The sequence below is a fragment of the Oncorhynchus masou genome, chromosome 14 (assembly GCF_036934945.1).
Source record: "Oncorhynchus masou masou isolate Uvic2021 chromosome 14, UVic_Omas_1.1, whole genome shotgun sequence".
Classification (NCBI taxonomy): domain Eukaryota; kingdom Metazoa; phylum Chordata; class Actinopteri; order Salmoniformes; family Salmonidae; genus Oncorhynchus; species Oncorhynchus masou.
In genome coordinates this window covers 36,133,840-36,158,489 of record NC_088225.1, presented here as the reverse complement: position 1 = coordinate 36,158,489, position 24,650 = coordinate 36,133,840, and the positions used below count along the sequence as shown (strand labels likewise).

Sequence of the window (24,650 nt, the reverse complement as noted above, 5' to 3'; positions counted from 1 at the left end):
TCAAAAGATGCACTTGTTCACTTCCCTTCACTGATTTGACAGGAAATGACTGGTATGAGAAACATGGTAGAAACTCCCACTAGCCCACGTCTCCACCAATCCAATGCTTTCAGATTTGGGGGAAGTAGTAAACGGGTGAACAATCCAGGAGAAAGGACATATTATTAGGAAACAGCCCCCTCTGTGTATGACTGCTTCTCAATAGTCTACAAAATGCTTCCTCTCCTCACACACACATTATACTGTAGCCTGTAGTCAGAGATGATTATTGTACTGTAGTCTGTAGTCAGAGATGATTAATGTACTGTAGTCTGTAGTCAGAGATGATTCATGTACTGTAGTCTGTAGTCAGAGATAATTCATGTGCTGTAGTCAGAGATGATTATTGTACTGTAGTCTGTAGTCAGAGATGATTAATGTACTGTAGTCTGTAGTCAGAGATGATTCATGTACTGTAGTCTGTAGTCAGAGATAATTCATGTGCTGTAGTCAGAGATGATTCATGTACTGTAGTCTGTAGTCAGAGATAATTCATGTGCTGTAGTCAGAGATGATTCATGTACTGTAGTCCTAGATGATTAATGTACTGTTGTCAGAGATGATTCATGTACTGTAGACTGTAGTCAGAGATGATTAATGTACTGTAGTCAGAGATGATTGATGTACTGTAGACTGTAGTCAGAGATGATTGATGTACTGTAGACTGTAGTCAGAGATGATTCATGTACTGTAGACTGTAGTCAGAGATGATTAATGTACTGTAGTCAGAGATGATTAATGTACTGTAGTCAGAGATGATAGATGTACTGTAGACTGTAGTCCGAGATGATTGATGTACTGTAGACTGTAGTCCGAGATGATTAATATACTGTAGACTGTAGTCAGAGATGATTAATGTACTGTAGTCAGAGATGAGTAATGTACTGTAGTCAGAGATGATAAATGTACTGTAGACTGTAGTCAGAGATTATTGATGTACTGTAGACTGTAGTCAGAGATGATTGATGTACTGTAGACTGTAGTCAGAGATGATTAATCTACTGTAGACTGTAGTCAGAGATGATTCATGTACTGTAGACTGTAGTCAGAGATGATTAATCTACTGTAGACTGTAGTCAGAGATGATTCATGTACTGTAGACTGTAGTCAGAGATGACTAATGTACTGTAGTCAGAGATGATTAATGTACTGTAGTCAGAGATGATAAATGTACTGTAGACTGTAGTCAGAGATTATTGATGTACTGTAGACTGTAGTCAGAGATGATTGATGTACTGTAGACTGTAGTCAGAGATGATTAATGTACTGTAGTCAGAGCTGATTAATGTACTGTAGACTGTAGTTAGAGATGATTAATGTACTGTAGACTGTAGTCAGAGATGCTTAATGTGCTGTAGACTGTAGTCAGAAACAATTAATGTACTGTAGTCAGAGATGACTAATGTACTGTAGTCAGAGATGACTAATGTACTGTAGTCAGAGATGACTAATGTACTGTAGTCAGAGATGACTAATGTACTGTTGTCAGAGATGACTAATGTACTATAGTCAGAGATGATTAATGTACTGTAGTCAGAGATGATTCATGTACTGTTGTCAGAGATGATTCATGTACTGTAGTCAGAGATGATTAATGTACTGTTGTCAGAGATGATTAATGTACTGTAGACTGTAGTCAGATATGATTAATGTACTGTAGTCAGTGATGATTCATGTACTGTAGACTGTAGTCAGAGATGATTAATGTGCTGTAGTCAGAGATGATTGATGTACTGTAGACTGTAGTCAGAGATGATTGATGTACTGTAGACTGTAGTCAGAGATGATTAATGTACTGTAGTCAGAGCTGATTAATGTACTGTAGACTGTAGTTAGAGATGATTCATGTACTGTAGACTGTAGTCAGAGATGCTTAATGTGCTGTAGACTGTAGTCAGAGATAATTAATGTACTGTAGTCAGAGATGATTAATGTACTGTAGTCAGAGATGATTAATGTACTGTAGTCAGAGATGACTAATGTACTGTAGTCAGAGATGACTAATGTACTGTTGTCAGAGATGATTAATGTACTGTAGTCAGAGATGATTAATGTACTGTAGTCAGAGATGATTAATGTACTGTTGTCAGAGATGATTAATGTACTGTAGACTGTAGTCAGATATGATTAATGTACTGTAGTCAGTGATAATTCATGTACTGTAGACTGTAGTCAGAGATGATTAATGTGCTGTAGTCAGAGATGATTAATGTGCTGTAGACTGTAGTCAGAGTTGATTAATGTACTGTAGTCAGAGATGATTAATGTACTGTAGTCAGACATGACTAATGTACTGTAGTCAGAGATGATTAATGTACTGTAGTCAGAGATAATTAATGATGGAGACTGTAGTCAGTGTTGATTAATGTACTGTAGTCAGAGATGATTAATTTACTGTAGTCAGACATGACTAATGTACTGTAGTCAGAGATGATTAATGTACTGTTGTCAGAGATGATTAATGTACTATAGACTGTAGTCAGAGATGATTAATGTGCTGTAGACTGTAGTCAGAGATGATTAATGTGCTGTAGACTGTAGTCAGAGATGATTAATGTACTGTAGTCAGTGATGATTCATGTACTGTAGACTGTAGTCAGAGATGATTAATGTGCTGTAGTCAGAGATTATTAATGTGCTGTAGACTGTAGTCAGAGTTGATTAATGTACTGTAGTCAGAGATGATTAATGTACTGTAGTCAGACACGACTAATGTACTGTAGTCAGAGATGGTTAATGTACTGTTGTCAGAGATGATTAATGTACTGTAGACTGTAGTCAGAGATAATTCATGTGCTGTAGACTGTAGTCAGAGATGATTAATGTACTGTAGTCAGAGATAATTAATATACTGTAGTCAGAGATGACTAATGTACTGTAGTCAGAGATGACTAATGTACTGTAGTCAGAGATGATTAATGTACTGTAGTCAGAGATGATTAATGTACTGTAGAATGTAGTCAGATGATTAATGTACTGTAGTCAGATATGATTCATGTACTGTAGTCAGAGATGATTAATGTACTGTTGTCAGAGATGATTAATGTGCTGTAGACTGTAGTCAGAGTTGATTAATGTACTGTAGTCAGAGATGATTAATGTACTGTAGTCAGAGATGATTGATGTACTGTAGACTGTAGTCCGAGATGATTAATGTACTGTAGACTGTAGTCAGAGATGATTCATGTACTGTAGACTGTAGTCAGAGATGATTAATGTACTGTAGTCAGAGATGATTGATGTACTGTAGACTGTAGTCCGAGATGATTAATGTACTGTAGACTGTAGTCAGAGATGATTAATGTACTGTAGACTGTAGTCAGAGATGATTAATGTACTGTAGTCAGAGATGATTAATGTACTGTAGACTGTAGTCAGAGATGATTCATGTACTGTAGACTGTAGTCAGAGATGATTAATGTACTGTAGACTGTAGTCAGAGATGATTCATGTACTGTAGTCAGAGATGATTAATGTACTGTAGTCAGAGATTATTCATGTACTGTAGTCAGACATGACTAATGTACTGTAGTCAGAGATGATTAATGTACTGTAGTCAGAGATGATTAATGTGCTGTAGACTGTAGTCAGAGTTGATTAATGTACTGTAGTCAGAGATGATTAATGTACTGTAGTCAGAGATGATTAATGTACTGTAGACTGTAGTCAGAGATGATTAATGTACTGTAGACTGTAGTCAGAGATGATTCATGTACTGTAGACTGTAGTCAGAGATGATTCATGTACTGTAGTCAGATATAATTAATGTACTGTAGTCAGAGATGACTAATGTACTGTAGTTAGAGATGATTAATGTACTGTAGTCAGAGATGATTAATGTACTGTAGTCAGAGATGATTAATGTACTGTTGTCAGAGATGATTAATGTACTGTAGATTGTAGTCAGAGATGATTAATGTGCTGTAGACTGTAGTCAGAGATGATTAATGTACTGTAGTCAGAGATAATTAATATACTGTAGTCAGAGATAATTAATGTACTGTAGTCAGAGATGATTAATGTACTGTAGAATGTAGTCAGAGATGATTAATGTACTGTAGACTGTAGTCAGAGATGATTCATGTACTGTAGTCAGATATGATTAATGTACTGTAGTCAGAGATGATTCATGTACTGTAGACTGTAGTCAGAGATGATTAATGTACTGTAGACTGTAGTCAGAGATGATTAATGTACTGTAGTCAGAGATGATTAATGTTCTGTAGTCAGATGATTCATGTACTGTAAACTGTCGTCAGAGATGATTCATGTACTGTAGTCAGACATGACTAATGTACTGTAGTCAGAGATGATTAATGTACTGTAGTCAGAGATGATTAAAGTACCTTAGAATGTAGTCAGAGATGATTAATGTACTGTAGTCAGATATGATTCATGTACTGTTGTCAGAGATGATTAATGTACTGTAGTCAGAGATGATTAATGTACTGTAGACTGTAGTCAGATATGACTAATGTACAGTAGTCAGAGATGATTAATGTACTGTAGTCAGAGATGATTCATGTACTGTAGACTGTAGTCAGAGATGATTAATGTACTGTAGTCAGAGATGATTCATGTACTGTAGACTGTAGTCAGAGACGATTCATGTTACACCTGTCGTCAGATATTCTTTTTTAATTTACATTTTTTTAATTTTACCTTTATTTTACTAGGCAAGTCAGTTAAGAACAAATTCTTGTTTTCAATGACGGCCTTGGAACAGTGGGTTAACTGCCTGTTAAGGGGCAGAACGACAGATTTGTACCTTGTCAGCTCGGGGATTCGAACTTGCAACCTTTCGGTTACTAGTCCAACGCTCTAACCACTAGGCTACCCTGCCGCCCCATGATTAATTTACTGTAGTCAGAGATTATATACTGAACTCTCTCATTCTATAGAATACCATATAGATTTACCCAGCCAGGGAGAGGAAGAGTGTGTGTGTGTGTGTGTGTGTGTGTGTGTGCGTTGGTTCCTTTGAAGTTTCCTCAGTATGGATGAGAAGGAGGACAGGCCAGCTCCTGGATGACCTCTGTCCCTGTTCAGACTATCTGTCTTTGGACTGGAGGGGTTATAGCAGAGAGGAAGAGAGAGGGAACGACTGTGTGGTGGTGATCAAACCAAATGCCAGGAGTTCCTATGAGGGCCTTCAGAAAGTATTCAAGACCCCTTGACCTTTTTCACATTTTGTTACGTTACAGCCTAAAATGGATTTGAAAAAAATAAAAAAATAAAAAAAATCTTATTTACATAAGTATTCAGACCCTTTGCTATGAGACTTGAAATTGAGCTCAAGTGTATCCTGTTTTCATTGTTCATCCTTGAGATGTTTCCACAACTTGATTGGAGTTCACCCGTGGTAAATTCAATTGATTGGACATGATTTGGAAAGGCACACACCTGTCTATATAAGGTCCCACAGCTGACAGTGCATGTCAAAGCAAAAACCAAGCCATGAGGTCGAAGGAATTGTCCGTACAACTTGAAGACAGGATTGTGTTGAGGCACAGATCTAGGGAAGGGTAAAATAATAAATTCTGCAGCATTGAAGGTCCCGAAGAACATAGTAGCCTCCATCATTCTTAAATGGAAGAAATTTGGAACCACCAAGACTCTTCCTAGAGCTGGCCGTCCGGCCAAACTGAGCAATCTGGAGAGAAGGACCTTGGTCGGGGAGGTAACCAAGAACCCAATGATCACTCTGACAGAGCTCCAGAGGTCCTCTGTGGAGATGGGAGAACCTTCCAGAAGAACAACCACCTCTGCAGTACTCCACCAATCAGGCCATTATGGTAGAGTGGCCAGACGGAAGTCACTCCTCAGTAAAAGGCACATGACAGCCCGCTTGGAATTTGCCAAAAGGCATCGAAAGGACTCTCTGACCATGAGAAACAAGATTCTCTGGTCTGATGAAACCAAGATTGAACTCTTTGGCCTGAATGCCAAACGTCACGTCTGGAGGAAACCTGGCACCATCCCTACAGTGAAGCATGGTGGTGGCAGCATCATGCTGTGGGGATGTTTTTTACCTGCTGGGACTGGGAGACTAGTCAGGATCGAGGGAAAGATGAACAGAGCAAAGTACAGAGATCCTTGAAGAAAACCTGCTCTAGAGCTTCCAACAGGACAACGACCCTAAGCACACAGCCAAGTCAACGCAGGAGTGGCTTTGGGACAAGTCTCTGAATGTCCCTGAGTGGCCCAGCCAGAGTCCGGACTTGAACCCGATCGAACATCTCTGGAGAGACCTGAAAATAGCTGTGCAGCGACGCTCCCCATCCAACCTGACAAAGCTTGAGAGGATCTGCAGAGAAGAATGGGAGAAACTCCCCAAATACAGGTATGCCAAGCTTGTAGCGTCATACCCAAGAAGACTCAAGGCTGTAGTCGCTGCCAAAGTTACTTCAACAAAGTACCGATTAAAGGGTCTGAATACTTATGTAAATGTAATATTTGCAAAATATTCTAAAACCTGTTTTTTGTTTGTCATTATGGGGTATTGTGATGTCATTATGGAGTATTGTGATGTCATTATGGGGTATTGTGATGTCATTATGGAGTATTGTGATGTCATTATGGGGTATTGTGATGTCATTATGGAGTATTGTGTGTAGATTGATGAGGTAGAGGGAAAAAAACGTTTAATCCATTTTAGAATAAGGCTGTAACGTAACAATATGTGGAAAAAGTCAAGGGGTCTGAATACTTTACGAATGCACTTTACATGTAGACCAGGTAAACATGCAGACCAGGTAAACATGCAGACCAGGTAAACATGTAGACCAGGTAAACATGCAGACCAGGTAAACATGCAGACCAGGTAAAGATGTAGACCAGGTAAACATGCAGACCAGGTAAACATGCAGACCAGGTAAACATGTAGACCAGGTAAACATTTAGACCAGGTAAACATGCAGACCGGATAAACATGCAGACCGGGTAAACCTGTAGACCAGGTAAACATGCAGACCAGGTAAACATGCAGAACAGGTAAACATGTAGACCAGGTACACATGTAGACCAGGTACACATGTAGACCAGGTAAACATGCAGACCAGGTAAACATGCAGACCAGGTAAAGATGTAGACCAGGTAAACATGCAGACCAGGTAAACATGTAGACCAGGTAAACATGTAGACCAGGTAAACATTTAGACCAGGTAAACATGCAGACCGGATAAACATGCAGACCGGGTAAACCTGTAGACCAGGTAAACATGCAGACCAGGTAAACATGCAGAACAGGTAAACATGTAGACCAGGTACACATGTAGACCAGGTAAACATGAAGACCAGGTAAACATGTAGACCAGGTACACATGTAGACCAGGTACACATGTAGACCAGGTAAACCTGTAGACCAGGTAAACATGTAGACCAGGTAAACATGTAGACCAGGTAAACATGTAGACCAGGTAAACCTGTAGACCAGGTAAACATGTAGACCAGAAAAACATGTAGACCAGGTACACATGTAGACCAGGTAAACATGCAGACCAGGTAAACATGAAGACCAGGTAAACATGTAGACCAGGTACACATGTAGACCCGGTAAACATGTAGACCAGGTAAACCTGTAGACCAGGTAAACATGAAGACCAGGTAAACATGTAGACCAGGTACACATGTAGACCCGGTACACATGTAGACCAGGTAAACCTGTAGACCAGGTAAACATGCAGACCAGGTAAACATGTAGACCAGGTAAACCTGTAGACCAGGTACACATGTAGACCAGGTAAACCTGTAGACCCGGTACACATGTAGACCAGGTACACATGTAGACCAGGTAAACATGCAGACCAGGTAAACATGAAGACCAGGTAAACATGAAGACCAGGTAAACATGTAGACCAGGTACACATGTAGACCAGGTAAACCTGTAGACCAGGTAAACATGTAGACCAGGTAAACATGTAGACCAGGTAAACATGCAGACCAGGTACACATGTAGACCAGGTACACATGTAGACCAGGTACACATGTAGACCAGGTAAACATGTAGACCAGGTACACATGTAGACCAGGTACACATGTAGACCAGGTAAACATGCAGACCAGGTAAACATGTAGACCAGGTAAACATGTAGACCAGGTAAACATGTAGACCAGCTAAACATGTAGACCAGGTAAACATGTAGACCAGGTACACATGTAGACCAGGTACACATGTAGATCAGGTAAACCTGTAGACCGGGTAAACATGCAGACCGGGTAAACATGTAGACCGGGTAAACATGCAGACCAGGTAAACATGTAGACCAGGTAAACATGTAGACCAGGTAAACATGTAGACCAGGTAAACATGCAGACCAGGTAAACATGTAGACCAGGTAAATACCTGCTACTGTAACAGTATTATAGTAAATGGTGAGATAGTGGTAAGTAAGTGCAGGGCTGGGTTACCAACCGCACGCAGGGCACATTCCCAGGGGCCCGACTTCCACGGGGCCCCACTAATCTCTCAAATAGCATAAGAGCACCATGGCAAAATGTGTTGAATTTAAACTACTCATCAGATTACAAAGACCTACAAAGAATTCAATTTTTTTGTTGTTGTTGATAAACTCCCATATCTACTGGGTGAAATACCACAGTGTGCCATCACAGCAGCAAGATGTGTGACCTGTTGCCACGAGAAAGGGGCAACCAGTGAAGAACAAACACCATTGTAAATACAACCCGTATTTATTTATTTTCTCTTGTGTATTTTAACACATTGCTACAACACTGCATATAGACATGATATGACATTTGAAATGTCTTTATTCTTTTGGAACTTTTGTGAGTGTAATGTTTACTGTTCATTTTGTATTGTATATTTTACTTTGTTTATCCATTTCGATTTGCTTTGGCAATGTAAACATATGTTTCCCCTGCCAATAAAGCCCCTTGGATTGAATTTGAAAATTGAGAGAGAGAGAGAGAGAGAAAGAAAGAGAGAGAGAGAGACAGAGAGAGAGAGAGACAGAGAGAGAGAGAGACAGAGAGAGAGAGGGGGGGGGGAGAGAGAGATAGCGAGAGACAGAGAGACAGAGAGACAGACAGAGAGAGACAGAGAGAGAGAGAGAGAGAGAGAGAGAGAGAGAGACAGAGAGAGACAGAGAGAGACAGAGAGAGACAGAGAGAGACAGAGAGAGAGAGAGAGAGAGACAGAGACAGAGAGACAGAGACAGAGACACAGAGAGAGACAGAGACAGAGACAGAGAGAGAGAGTGAGAGACAGAGACAGAGAGAGAGACAGAGAGACAGAGAGAGACAGAGAGAGATTGAGAGAGAGAGAGACAGAGACACAGAGAGAGACAGAGACAGAGAGAGAGACAGAGACAGAGAGACAGAGAGACAGAGAGAGAGACAGAGAGAGAGACAGAGAGAGAGACAGAGAGAGAGTGAGAGAGAGAGAGACAGAGACACAGAGAGAGACAGAGAGAGTGAATACCTGCGAGAGAGAGAAGACGTAGACTCCTCATGCCAAACAGGTGCTGTAGCCCAAAGTCCTGCACCTATACACAGACACACACACACACACACACACACCGAGTTATCATTAATAATAAGCAGGTCTGATAGTCTGAGCAGGTCTCAATCATTAGACGCATGCTTGTCCACAGGAGTGTATAAAGGGTTTAGTGTGTAGGGTCTAGGGTGTAGTGTATTAGTATAAAGGGTTTAGTGTGTAGGGTCTAGGGTGTAGTGTATTAGTATAAAGGGTTTGGTGTGTAGGATCTAGGGTGTAGTGTATAAAGAGTTTAGTGTGTAGGGTCTAGGGTGTAGTGTATTAGTATAAAGGGTTTAGTGTGTAGGGTCTAGGGTGTAGTGTATTAGTATAAAGGGTTTAGTGTGTAGGGTCTAGGGTGTAGTGTATAAAGGGTGTGTAGGGTCTAGGGTGTAGTGTATTAGTAGAAAGGGTTTAGTGTGTAGGGTCTAGGGTGTAGTGTATAAAGAGTTTAGTGTGTAGGGTCTAGGGCGTAGAGTATAAAGGGTTTAGTGTGTAGGGTCTAGGGTGTAGTGTATAAAGGGTTTAGTGTGTAGGGTCTAGGGTGTAGTGTATTAGTATAAAGGGTTTAGTGTGTAGAGTCTAGGGTGTAGTGTATAAAGGGTGTGTAGGGTCTAGGGTGTAGTGTATTAGTATAAAGGGTTTAGTGTGTAGGGTCTAGGGTGTAGTGTATAAAGAGTTTAGTGTGTAGGGTCTAGGGCGTAGAGTATAAAGGGTTTAGTGTGTAGGGTCTAGGGTGTAGTGTATAAAGGGTTTAGTGTGTAGGGTCTAGGGTGTAGTGTATTAGTATAAAGGGTTTAGTGTGTAGGGTCTAGGGTGTAGTGTATTAGTATAAATGGTTTAGTGTGTAGGGTCTAGGGTGTAGTGTATTAGTATAAAGGGTTTAGTGTGTAGGGTCTAGGGTGTAGTGTATAAAGGGTTTAGTGTGTAGGGTCTAGGGTGTAGTGTATAAAGAGTTTAGTGTGTAGGGTCTAGGGTGTAGTGTATAAAGGGTTTAGTGTGTAGAGTCTAGGGTGTAGTGTATTAGTATAAAGGGTTTAGTGTGTAGGGTGTAGGGTGTAGTGTATTAGTATAAAGGGTTTAGTGTGTAGGGTCTAGGGTGTAGTGTATTAGTATAAAGGGTTTAGTGTGTAGGGTCTAGGGTGTAGTGTATTAGTATAAAGGGTTTAGTGTGTAGGGTCTAGGGTGTAGTGTATTAGTATAAAGGGTTTAGTGTGTAGGGTCTAGGGTGTAGTGTATTAGTATAAAGGGTTTAGTGTGTAGGGTCTAGGGTGTAGTGTATTAGTATAAAGGGTTTAGTGTGTAGGGTCTAGGGTGTAGTGTATAAAGGGTTTAGTGTATAGGGTCTAGGGTGTAGTGTATTAGTATAAAGGGTTTAGTGTGTAGGGTCTAGGGTGTAGTGTATAAAGGGTTTAGTGTGTAGTGTCTAGGGTGTAGTGTATTAGTATAAAGGGTTTAGTGTGTAGGGTCTAGGGTGTAGTGTATTAGTATAAAGGGTTTAGTGTGTAGGGTCTAGGGTGTAGTGTATTAGTATAAAGGGTTTAGTGTGTAGGGTCTAGGGTGTAGTGTATTAGTATAAAGGGTGTAGGGCCCCAACTTAACAAAATTCTTTTCATTTATTTTTTATTGTTTGACATAAAAGACTGTAAAAACACCAGCAAAGCAGCTCCAATTGATTTTAATTTAGTAAATCTACTTATTCCCAGTGTATTAGGTCAGGTTTATTAGGTACACCTCCCACCAAAATGGTTCGCTCCGACAGACAGCGAGTCACGTGGTCGTGGCTTGTGATATAAAGCAGGCAGACAGGCATCAAGGCATTCAGTTACCGTTTGATTGAACATTATAATGGCCTTAAAACATGTGATTTAAGCGATTTCGAACGTGGTATGATCGTCGATTCCTGTATCTCAGAAACATCCGGCTTCCTGGGCTTTTCACGCAGGACCGTGTCTAGGGTTTACCGAGAACGGTGTGAACAAAAAGCACGACCGTGTCTAGGGTTTACCGAGAACGGTGTGAACAAAAAGCACGATCGTGTCTAGGGTTTACCGAGAACGGTGTGAACAAAAAGCACGACCGTGTCTAGGGTTTACCGAGAACGGTGTGAACAAAAAGCACGATCGTGTCTAGGGTTTACCGAGAATGGTGTGAACAAAAAGCACGACCGTGTCTAGGGTTTACTGAGAACGGTGTGAACAAAAAGCACGACCGTGTCTAGGGTTTACTGAGAACGGTGTGAACAAAAAGCACGACCGTGTCTAGGGTTTACCGAGAACGGTGTGAACAAAAAGCACGATCGTGTCTAGGGTTTACCGAGAACGGTGTGAACAAAAAGCACGATCGTGTCTAGGGTTTACCGAGAACGGTGTGAACAAAAAGCACGACCGTGTCTAGGGTTTACCGAGAACGGTGTGAACAAAAAGCACGACCGTGTCTAGGGTTTACCGAGAACGGTGTGAACAAAAAGCACGATCGTGTCTAGGGTTTACCGAGAACGGTGTGAACAAAAAGCACGATCGTGTCTAGGGTTTACCGAGAACGGTGTGAACAAAAAGCACGACCGTGTCTAGGGTTTACCGAGAACGGTGTGAACAAAAAGCACGACCGTGTCTAGGGCTTACCGAGAACGGTGTGAACAAAAAGCACGACCGTGTCTAGGGTTTACCGAGAACGGTGTGAACAAAAAGCACGACCGTGTCTAGGGTTTACCGAGAACGGTGTGAACAAAAAGCACGACCGTGTCTAGGGTTTACCGAGAACGGTGTGAACAAAAAGCACGACCGTGTCTAGGGTTTACCGAGAACGGTGTGAACAAAAAGCACGACCGTGTCTAGGGTTTACCGAGAACGGTGTGAACAAAAAGCACGACCGTGTCTAGGGTTTACCGAGAACGGTGTGAACAAAAAGCACGACCGTGTCTAAGGTTTACCGAGAACGGTGTGAACAAAAAGCACGACCGTGTCTAGGGTTTACCGAGAACGGTGCGACAAAAAGCACCTGCCTGGTGTCAACGGTACAGGCTGACGGCAGAGTCAGGATTGGGCGTAAGCAGCGTGAGTCCATGACCACATCCTGCCTGGTGTCAACGGTACAGGCTGGTGGTGGTGGTGTAACGGTACAGGCTGGTGGTGGTGGTGTAATGGTACAGGCTGGTGGTGGTGTTGTAACGGTACAATCTGGTGGTGGTGGTGGTGTAATGGTACAGACTGGTGGTGGTGTTGTAACGGTACAGGCTGGTGGTGGTGGTGGTGTAATGGTACAGGCTGGTGGTGGTGTTGTAATGGTACAGGCTGGTGGTGGTGTTGTAACGGTACAGGCTGGTGGTGGTGGTGTTGTAATGGTACAGGCTGGTGGTGGTGGTGTTGTAATGGTACAGGCTGGTGGTGGTGGTGTAACTGTACAGGCTGGTGGTGGTGGTGTTGTAATGGTACAGGCTGGTGGTGGTGGTGGTGGTGTAATGGTACAGACTGGTGGTGGTGGTGTAATGGTACAGGCTGGTGGTGGTGGTGTTGTAATGGTACAGGCTGGTGGTGGTGGTGTTGTAATGGTACAGGCTGGTGGTGGTGGTGTTGTAATGGTACAGGCTGGTGGTGGTGGTGTTGTAATGGTACAGGCTGGTGGTGGTGGTGGTGTAATGGTACAGGCTGGTGGTGGTGGTGGTGTAATGGTACAGGCTGGTGGTGGTGGTGGTGGTGTAATGGTACAGGCTGGTGGTGGTGGTGTAACGGTACAGGCTGGTGGTGGTGGTGTAATGGTACAGGCTGGTGGTGGTGGTGTTGTAATGGTACAGGCTGGTGGTGGTGGTGTTGTAATGGTACAGGCTGGTGGTGGTGGTGTTGTAATGGTACAGGCTGGTGGTGGTGGTGTAACAGTACAGGCTGGTGGTGGTGTTGTAATGGTGTGGGGAATGTTTTCCTGGCGCACGTTAGGTCCCTTGATACCAATTGAGCAACGTTTCCATTCCCCGAAGAATTCAGGCTGTTCTGAAAGCAAAGGGATCGACTAGGTACTAGATGGGTGTACCTAATAAACTGGCCACTAAGGGTATGTGATTCTTACAAAGGTTTGAAATGATTGTGTTTTAGTCCAATATTATATCTGTTTGGGCTTCTTGACGTCAATTTGCAGTCTACAAATGATTTGTAATTATGTTCCAGTAGGAATCTAGTTGATGATCCCTGATGTCAGGGTCTAGTGTGTACTGTACCTGACAGCACCAGCGCAGGTAGAGACTTCTCAAAGAAGACATGGTGGACAGGTAACCTAGACCTGTATCTGTAATCCTCACACATCTGGAGAGAGAGAGAGGGAGGGGGGGAGAGGTGGGGAGAGAGGGGGAGAGAGAGAGGGGGGAGAGAGAGAGAGGAGAGAGAGAGAGAGTGACCATAATGATACTTTTCATACTATACTAGTTTTCTTTCTGAAATAAGGTAGTATAGACCCGCACTCAGCAGATCCCAGACCCCCCCCCCTATACTCCACACTACTATACTACACCCGATACCCTACTATACTCCACACTACTATACTGTACTCTACTATACTGTACTCTACTATACTCCACTCTCACCTGTCCAGTACGAGCTCCTCTAGTTTGTGGAGGTCACAGGCGATGTACTCCAGGGCCATGTCAGTGATGCGTGGGCACCAGGAGAGGTCCAGGCTCCGCAGCTTCCTCAGGTTCTCTGCTACCAGCTCCACCCCGTCATCAGTGATTTTAGAGCAGCCTGACAGGCTCAGAGCCGTGAGGTTGGGCAGGCTGTGGACCATGTTAACCACACCATGGTTGGTGATCTCCCAACACGAGTGGAGACGCAGCGTGTGAGTGGTGTAGCCCTGAGAGAGAGAGAGAGAGAGAGAGAGAGAGAGAGAGAGAGAGAGAGAGAGAGAGAGAGAAAAAAAGAGAGAGAGAGAGAGAGAGGAGAGAGAGAGAGAGAGAGAGAGGAGGGAGGGAGGGAGGGAGGGAGGGAGGGAGGGAGGGAGGGAGGGAGGGAGAGGAGGGAGGGAGGGAGGGAGGGAGGGAGGGAGGGAGGGAGGGAGGGAGGGAGAGAGGGAGAATGAGGTTTAGGATTATATCTCTGAACTCATCATGAGAGGACCACAGTGATCTGAACTCATCATGAGAGGACCACAGTGATCTGAACTCATCATGAGAGGACCACAGTGATCTGAACTCATCATGAGAGGACCACAGTGATCTGGACTCATCATGAGAGGACCACAGTGATCTGAACTCATCATGAGAGGACCACAGTGATCTGGACTCATCATGAGAGGACCACAGTGATCTGGACTCATCATGAGAGGACCACAGTGATCTGAACTCATCATGAGAGGACCACAGTAATCTGAACTCATCTAGAGAGGACCACAGTGATCTGAACTCATCATGAGAGGACCACAGTGATCTGAACTCATCATGAGAGGACCACAGTGATCTGGACTCATCATGAGAGGACCACAGTGATCTGAACTCATCATGAGAGGACCACAGTGATCTGAACTGTGTGTACCAGTGTGTGTGTGTGTGTGTGTGTGTGTGTGTGTGTGTGTGTGTGTGTGTGTGTGTGTACCAGTGTGTGTGTGTGTGTGTGTGTACCAGTGTGTGTGTGTACCAGTACCTGCGTGCTCTCTATCCCAGTGTAGGATCGTAACCTACCTGTTTGGCTGTGAAGTAAGCCATGGCTGTGTCGGTTACGTGGTAGGCCTGCAGGCTGAGCTCTGACAGGTTGGGCAGTAGCTGTGAGATGGCAGCGATGGCGTCGTCTGCCACGTTGATGCAGTCGCTGACGCTGAGCGACGTGAGCCGTGCGTTCAGGCTGGACCACAGACCGGCCTCCGTGAAGTCATTACAACCGGCCAGCTCCAGGTGCATCAGACCCTGCATCTGTTCCAGCATCACCTACACACACACCAGACAACACACTGAGATTACACAATACACACACACCTATCCAGCATCACCTACACACACACTGAGATTACACAATACACACACACCTATCCAGCATCACCTACACACACACACACACCAGACAACACACTGAGATTACACAATACACACACACCTATCCAGCATCACCTACACACACACTGAGATTACACAATACACACACACCTATCCAGCATCACCTACACACACACACACACCAGACAACACACTGAGATTACACAATACACACACACCTATCCAGCATCACCTACACACACACACACACACACACCAGAGAACACACTGAGATTACACAATACACACACCCCTATCCAGCATCACCTACACACACACCAGACAACACACTGAGATTACACAATACACACACACCTATCCAGCATCACCTACACACACACCAGAGAACACACTGAGATTACACAATACACACACACACACCTATCCAGCATCACCTACACACACACTGAGATTACACAATACACACACCCCTATCCAGCATCACCTACACACACACCAGAGAACACACTGAGATTACACAATACACACACCCCTATCCAGCATCACCTACACACACACCAGACAACACACTGAGATTACACAATACACACACACCTATCCAGCATCACCTACACACACCAGAGAACACACACTGAGATTACACAATACACACACCCCTATCCAGCATCACCTACACACACACCAGACAACACACACTGAGATTACACAATACACACACACCTATCCAGCATCACCTACACACACACCAGAGAACACACTGAGATTACACAATACACACACACACCTATCCAGCTTCACCTACACACACCACAGACAACACACTGAGATTACACAATACACACACCGCTATCCAGCATCACCTACACACACACACCTATCCAGCATCACCTACATACACACTGAGATTACACAATACACACACACCTATCCAGCATCACCTACACACACACCAGACAACACACTGAGATTACACAATACACACACACACCTATCCAGCATCACCTACACACACACTGAGATTACACAATACACACACACACCTATCCAGAATCACCTACACACACACCAGAGAACACACTGAGATTACACAATACACACACACACCTATCCAGCTTCACCTACACACACACCAGACAACACACTGAGATTACACAATACACACACACACACCTATCCAGCATCACCTACACACACACACCTATCCAGCATCACCTACATACACACCAGAGAACACACACTGAGATTACACAATACACACACACCTATCCAGCATCACCTACACACACACCTATCCAGCATCACCTACACACACACACCAGACAACACACTGAGATTACACAATACACACACACCTATCCAGCATCACCTACACACACACACCAGAGAACACACACTGAGATTACACAATACACACACACCTATCCAGCATCACCTACACACACACCTATCCAGCATCACCTACACACACACCAGACAACACACTGAGATTACACAATACACACACACCTATCCAGCATCACCTACACACACACCTATCCAGCATCACCTACACACACACCAGACAACACACTGATATTACACAATACACACATCCCTATCCAGCATCACCTACAAACACACCACAGAGAACACACACTGAGTTTAGACAATACACACACCTATCCAGCATCACCTAAACACACACACCACAGAGAACACACTGAGATTACAACGATACAACTCTGATACAACTCTGATATAACTGATACAACTCTGATACAGCTCTGATACAGCTCTGATACAGCTCTGATACAACTCTGATACAGCTCTGATACAGCTCTGATACAACTCTGATACAGCTCTGATACAACTCTGATACAACTCTGATACAACTCTGATACAACTCTGATACAACTCTGATACAACTGACACAACTCTGATACAACTCTGATACAACTCTGATACAACTCTGATACAACTCTGATACAACTGACACAACTCTGATACAACTGACACAACTCTGATACAACTCTGATACAACTGACACAACTCTGATACAACTCTGATACAACTGACACAAATCTGATGCAACTCTGATACAACTCTGATATAACTGATACAGCTCTGATACAACTCTGATACAACTCTGATATAACTGATACAGCTCTGATACAACACTGATATAACTGATACAGCTCTGATACAACTCTGATACAACTCTGATATAACTCTGATATAACTCTGATACAACTCTGATATACAACTGATACAACTCTGATACAACTCTGATACAGCTCTGATACAGCTCTGATACAACTCTGATACAACTCTGATACAACTCTGATATAACTGATACAACTCTGATACAGCTCTGATACAACTCTGATACAACTCTGATACAACTCTGATACAACTCTGATACAACTCTGATACAACTCTGATACAGATCTGATACAACTCTGATACAACTCTGATACAACTCTGATACAACTCTGATACAACTCTGATACAACTCTGATACAGATCTGATACAACTCTGATATAACTGATACAACTCTGATATAACTGATACAACTCTGATACAGCTCTGATACAACTCTGATACAACTCTGATACAACTCTGATACAACTCTGATACAGATCTGATACAACTCTGATACAACTCTGATACAACTCTGATACAACTCTGATACAACTCTGATAAAACTGATATAACTGATACAACTCTGATACAGATCTGATACAACTCTGATACAACTCTGATACAACTCTGATACAACTGATACAACTCTGATATAACTGATACAGCTCTGATACAACTCTGATACAGCTCTGATACAACTCTGATACAACTCTGATACAACTCTGATACAACTCTGATACACTCTGATATAACTGATACAACTCTGATATAACTCTGATACAACTGATATAACTGATACAACTCTGATACAGCTCTGATACAACTCTGATACAACTCTGATACAACTGATACAACTCTGATATAACTGATACAGCTCTGATACAACTCTGATACAACTCTGATACAGCTCTGATACAACTCTGATACAGCTCTGATACACTCTGATATAACTCTGATACAACTCTGATACAACTCTGATATAACTCTGATACAACTGATACAACTCTGATATAACTGATACAGCTCTGATACAGCTCTGATACAACTCTGATACAACTCTGATACAACTCTGATATAACTGATACAACTCTGATACAACTCTGATACAACTCTGATACAGATCTGATACAGATCTGATATAACTGATACAACTCTGATACAGCTCTGATACAACTCTGATACAGCTCTGATACAGCTCTGATACAGCTCTGATACAACTCTGATACAGCTCTGATACACTCTGATATAACTGATACAGCTCTGATACAGCTCTGATACAACTCTGATACAGCTCTGATACAGCTCTGATACACTCTGATATAACTGATACAACTCTGATACAACTCTGATACAACTCTGATACAGATCTGATACACTCTGATATAACTGATACAACTCTGATACAGCTCTGATACAACTCTGATACAGCTCTGATACAGCTCTGATACAGCTCTGATACAACTCTGATACAGCTCTGATACACTCTGATATAACTGATACAACTCTGATACAGATCTGATACAGCTCTGATACAACTCTGATACAGATCTGATACAACTCTGATACAACTCTGATACAACTCTGATACAACTCTGATACAGCTCTGATACAGCTCTGATACAGCTCTGATACAGCTCTGATACAACTCTGATATAACTCTGATACAACTCTGATACAACTCTGATACAGCTCTGATACAGCTCTGATACAGCTCTGATACAACTCTGATACAACTCTGATACAACTCTGATACAACTCTGATATAACTCTGATACAACTCTGATACAACTCTGATACAACTCTGATACAGCTCTGATATAACTGATACAACTCTGGTACAACTCTGATACAACTCTGATACAACTCTGATATAACTGATACAACTCTGATACAACTCTCATACAACTCTGATATAACTCTGATACAACTGATACAACTCTGATATAACTCTGATACAACTCTGATATAACTCTGATATAACTCTGATACAACTCTGATATAACTCTGATACAACTCTGATACAACTGATACAACTCTGATATAACTCTGATACAACTCTGATACAACTCTGATACAACTCTGATACAACTCTGATATAACTCTGATACAACTCTGATATAACTCTGATACAACTCTGATACAACTGATACAACTCTGATTTAACTCTGATACAACTGATACAACTCTGATACAACTCTGATACAACTCTGATACAACTCTGATACACTCTGATATAACTGATACAACTCTGATACAGCTCTGATACAACTCTGATACAACTGATACAACTCTGATACAACTGATACAGCTCTGATACAACTCTGATATAACTGATACAACTCTGATATAACTCTGATACAACTGATACAGCTCTGATACAACTCTGATACAACTCTGATATAACTGATACAACTCTGAAACAACTCTGATACAACTCTGATACAGATCTGATACAGCTCTGATACAACTCTGATACAGCTCTGATACAGCTCTGATACAACTCTGATACAACTCTGATACAACTCTGATACAACTCTGATACAGCTCTGATACAGCTCTGATATAACTGATACAGCTCTGATACAACTCTGATACAACTCTGATACAACTCTGATATAACTGATACAACTCTGATATAACTCTGATATAACTCTGATACACTCTGATATAACTGATACAACTCTGATACAACTCTGATACAACTCTGATACAACTCTGAATCAACTCTGAATCAACTCTGATACAGCTCTGATACAACTCTGATACAACTCTGATACAACTCTGATACAACTCTGATACAACTCTGATATAACTCTGATATAACTGATACAACTCTGATACAACTCTGATACAACTCTGATACAACTCTGATACAGCTCTGATACAACTCTGATACAACTCTGATACAACTCTGATATAACTCTGATATAACTCTGATATAACTGATACAACTCTGATACAGCTCTGATATAACTGATACAGCTCTGATACAACTCTGATACAACTCTGATATAACTCTGATATAACTGATACAACTCTGATACAGCTCTGATATAACTCTGGTATAACTGATACAGCTCTGATACAACTCTGATATAACTCTGATATAACTCTGATATAACTGATACAACTCTGATACAACTCTGATACAACTCTGATATAACTGATACAACTCTGATACAGCTCTGATACAACTCTGATACAACTCTGATATAACTGATACAACTCTGATACAACTCTGATATAACTGACACAACTCTGATACAGCTCTGATATAACTCTGATATAACTCTGATATAACTCTGATACAACTGATACAACTCTGATATAACTGATACAGCTCTGATACAACTCTGATACAACTCTGATATAACTCTGATATAACTCTGATATAACTGATACAACTCTGATACATCTCTGATATAACTCTGATATAACTGATACAGCTCTGATACAACTCTGATACAACTCTGATACAACTCTGATACAACTGATACAACTCTGATACAGCTCTGATACAACTGATACAACTCTGATATAACTCTGATACAACTCTGATATAACTCTGATACAACTCTGATATAACTGATACAGCTCTGATACAGCTCTGATACAACTCTGATACAACTCTGATACAACTCTGATACAACTCTGATATAACTCTGATACAACTCTGATATAACTGATACAGCTCTGATACAGCTCTGATACAGCTCTGATACAGCTCTGATACAAATCTGATGCAGCTCTGATACAGCTCTGATACAACTCTGATACAACTCTGGTACAACTCTGGTACAACTCTGGTACAGCTCTGATACAGCTCTGATACAGCTCTGATACAGCTCTGATACAACTCTGATACAACTCTGATACAGCTCTGATACAACTCTGGTACAACTCTGATACAGCTCTGATACAGCTCTGATACAACTCTGATACAACTCTGATACAACTCTGATACAACTCTGATACAGCTCTGATACAGCTCTGATACAGCTCTGATACAACTCTGATACAACTCTGGTACAACTCTGGTACAACTCTGGTACAGCTCTGATACAGCTCTGATACAGCTCTGATACAGCTCTGATACAACTCTGATACAGCTCTGATACAGCTCTGGTACAGCTCTGATACAACTCTGATACAACATTTACATTTACATTTAAGTCATTTAGCAGACGCTCTTATCCAGAGCGACTTACAAATTGGTGAATTCAACTCTGGTACAGCTCTGATACAACTCTGATACAGCTCTGATACAACTCTGGTACAGCTCTTATACAGCTCTGATACAGCTCTGATACAGCTCTGATATAACTCTGATACAGCTCTGATACAACTCTGATACAGCTCTGATACAGCTCTGATACAGCTCTGATACAGCTCTGATACAGCTCTGATACAGCTCTGATACAGCTCTGATACAGCTCTGATACAGCTCTGATACAGCTCTGATACAGCTCTGATATAACTCTGATACAGCTCTGATACAGCTCTGATACAGCTCTGATACAGCTCTGATACAGCTCTGATACAACTCTGATACAGCTCTGATACAACTCTGATACAGCTCTGATACAACTCTGATACAACTCTGATACAGCTCTGATACAGCTCTGATACAACTCTGATACAACTCTGATACAGCTCTGATACAACTCTGATACAGCTCTGATACAACTCTGATACAGCTCTGATACAACTCTGATACTAAAGTGTATCAATTGTTTTTCCCCCTCATCAATCTACGCACAATATCCAATAATGACGAAGCAAAAACAGGTTTTAAGACATTTTCGCAAATGTATTAAAAATCAGCGCTCTGGAGCAGGTTTTCATCAAGGATCTCTCTGTACTTTGCTCCGTTCATCTTTCCCTCGATCCTGACAAGTCTCCCAGTCCCTGCAGGTAAAAAACATTTCCACAGCATGATGCTGCCACCACCATGCTTCACCGTAGGGATGGTGCCAGGTCTCCTCCAGACGTGACACTTGGCATTCAGGCCAAAGAGTTCAATCTTTATTTCATCAGATGAGAGAATCTTGTTTCTCGTGGTCTGAGAGTCCTTTAGATGCCTTTTGGCAAATTCCAAGCTGGCTGTGATGTGCCTTTTACTGAGGAGTGGCTTCCATCTGGCCACGCTACCAATCAGGCCTGATTGGTGGAGTGCTGCACAGATGGTTCTCCTTCCACAGAGGAACTCTATCAGAGTGACCATCGGGTTCTTGTTTACCTCCCTGACCAAGGCCCTTCTTCCCCGATTGCTCAGTTTGGCCGGGCGGCCAGCTCTAGGAAGAGCCTTGGTGGTTCCAAACTTCTTCCATTTAAGAATGATGGAGGTCACTGTGTTCTTTGGGAGCTTCAATGTCGCAGAAATGTTTTGGTACCCTTCCCCAGATCTGTGCCTCGACACAATCCTGTCTCTGAGCTGTACGGACAATTCCTTCGACCTCATGGCTTGGTTTTTACTCTGACATACACTTTCAACTGTGGGACTTTATATAGAAAGATATGTGCTTTTCATGACCAATCAACTGAATTTACCACAGGTGGATTCCAATCAAGTTGTAGAAGTCTCATAGCAAAGGGTCTCATAGCAAAGGGTCTGAATACTTACTTTTGAATACATTTGCAAAAATTTCTAAAAAGCTGTTTTTTTAATTGAACCTTTATTTAACCTTTATTTAACCTTTATTTAACCTTTATTTAACTAGGCAAGTCAGTTAAGAACACATTCTTATTTACAATGACGGCCTAGGAACCGTGGGTTAACTGCCTTGTTCAAGGGCAGAACGACAGATTTTTACCTCGTCAGATCGGGGACTCGATCTTGCAACCGTTCAGTTACTAGTCCAACGCTCTTACCACTAGGCTACCCTGCCGCCCCATTAGTCATTACGGGCTATTGTGTGTAGATTGATGAGGATGAAAATATATATATATATATTTTGAAACGTGGAAAAAGTCAAGGGGTCTGAATACTTTCTGAAAAAGTAACTGTAACTCTAAGGTCTGGATTCACTGGGATCAGCAGTAGATGCCAGGTATAGCACGCTAGACATTTAAAGGCACTCTAAGGTCTGGACTCACTGGGATCAGCAGTAGATGCCAGGTATAGCACGCTAGACATTTAAAGGCACTCTAACTCTAAGGTCTGGACTCACTGGGATCAGCAGTAGATGCCAGGTATAGCACGCTAGACATTTAAAGGCACTGTAACTCTAAGGTCTGGACTCACTGGGATCAGCAGTAGATGCCAGGTATAGCACGCTAGACATTTAAAGGGACTGTAACTATAAGGTCTGGACTCACTGGGATCAGCAGTAGATGCCAGGTATAGCACGCTAGACATTTAAAGGGACTGTAACTCTAAGGTCTGGACTCACTGGGATCAGCAGTAGATGCCAGGTATAGCACGCTAGACATTTAAAGGCACTGTAACTCTAAGGTCTGGACTCACTGGGATCAGCAGTAGATGCCAGGTATAGCACGCTAGACATTTAAAGGCACTAACTATAAGGTCTGGACTCACTGGGATCAGCAGTAGATGCCAGGTATAGCACGCTAGACATTTAAAGGCACTCTAACTCTAAGGTCTGGACTCACTGGGATCAGCAGTAGATGCCAGGTATAGCACGCTAGACATTTAAAGGCACTGTAACTATAAGGTCTGGACTCACTGGGATCAGCAGTAGATGCCAGGTATAGCACGCTAGACATTTAAAGGCACTGTAACTCTAAGGTCTGGACTCACTGGGATCAGCAGTAGATGCCAGGTATAGCACGCTAGACATTTAAAGGCACTCTAACTCTAAGGTCTGGACTCACTGGGATCAGCAGTAGATGCCAGGTATAGCACGCTAGACATTTAAAGGCACTCTAACTCTAAGGTCTGGACTCACTGGGATCAGCAGTAGATGCCAGGTTTGGCACGCTAGACATTTAAAGGGACTGTAACTATAAGGTCTGGACTCACTGGGATCAGCAGTAGCAATGCCAGGTATTGCACGCTA

The 24,650-nt window shown here is 42.3% G+C and overlaps 1 protein-coding gene across 2 annotated transcripts in view; it reads right to left on the bottom strand.

Annotated features, from left to right (window-relative positions):
- The window catches only part of LOC135554808 (F-box/LRR-repeat protein 16-like), a 158,441-nt gene that overhangs the window by 5,115 nt on the left and 128,676 nt on the right, over positions 1-24,650 (bottom strand). For both annotated transcript variants that reach the window (XM_064987245.1, XM_064987247.1), the window contains exons 3-6: positions 15,201-15,443; positions 14,112-14,377; positions 13,749-13,833; positions 9,482-9,545 (exon numbers count right to left, since the gene is read on the bottom strand). In XM_064987245.1, the coding sequence (XP_064843317.1) occupies positions 9,482-9,545; positions 13,749-13,833; positions 14,112-14,377; positions 15,201-15,443 (658 nt within the window). The remainder of the gene's footprint in view (positions 1-9,481; positions 9,546-13,748; positions 13,834-14,111; positions 14,378-15,200; positions 15,444-24,650) is intronic.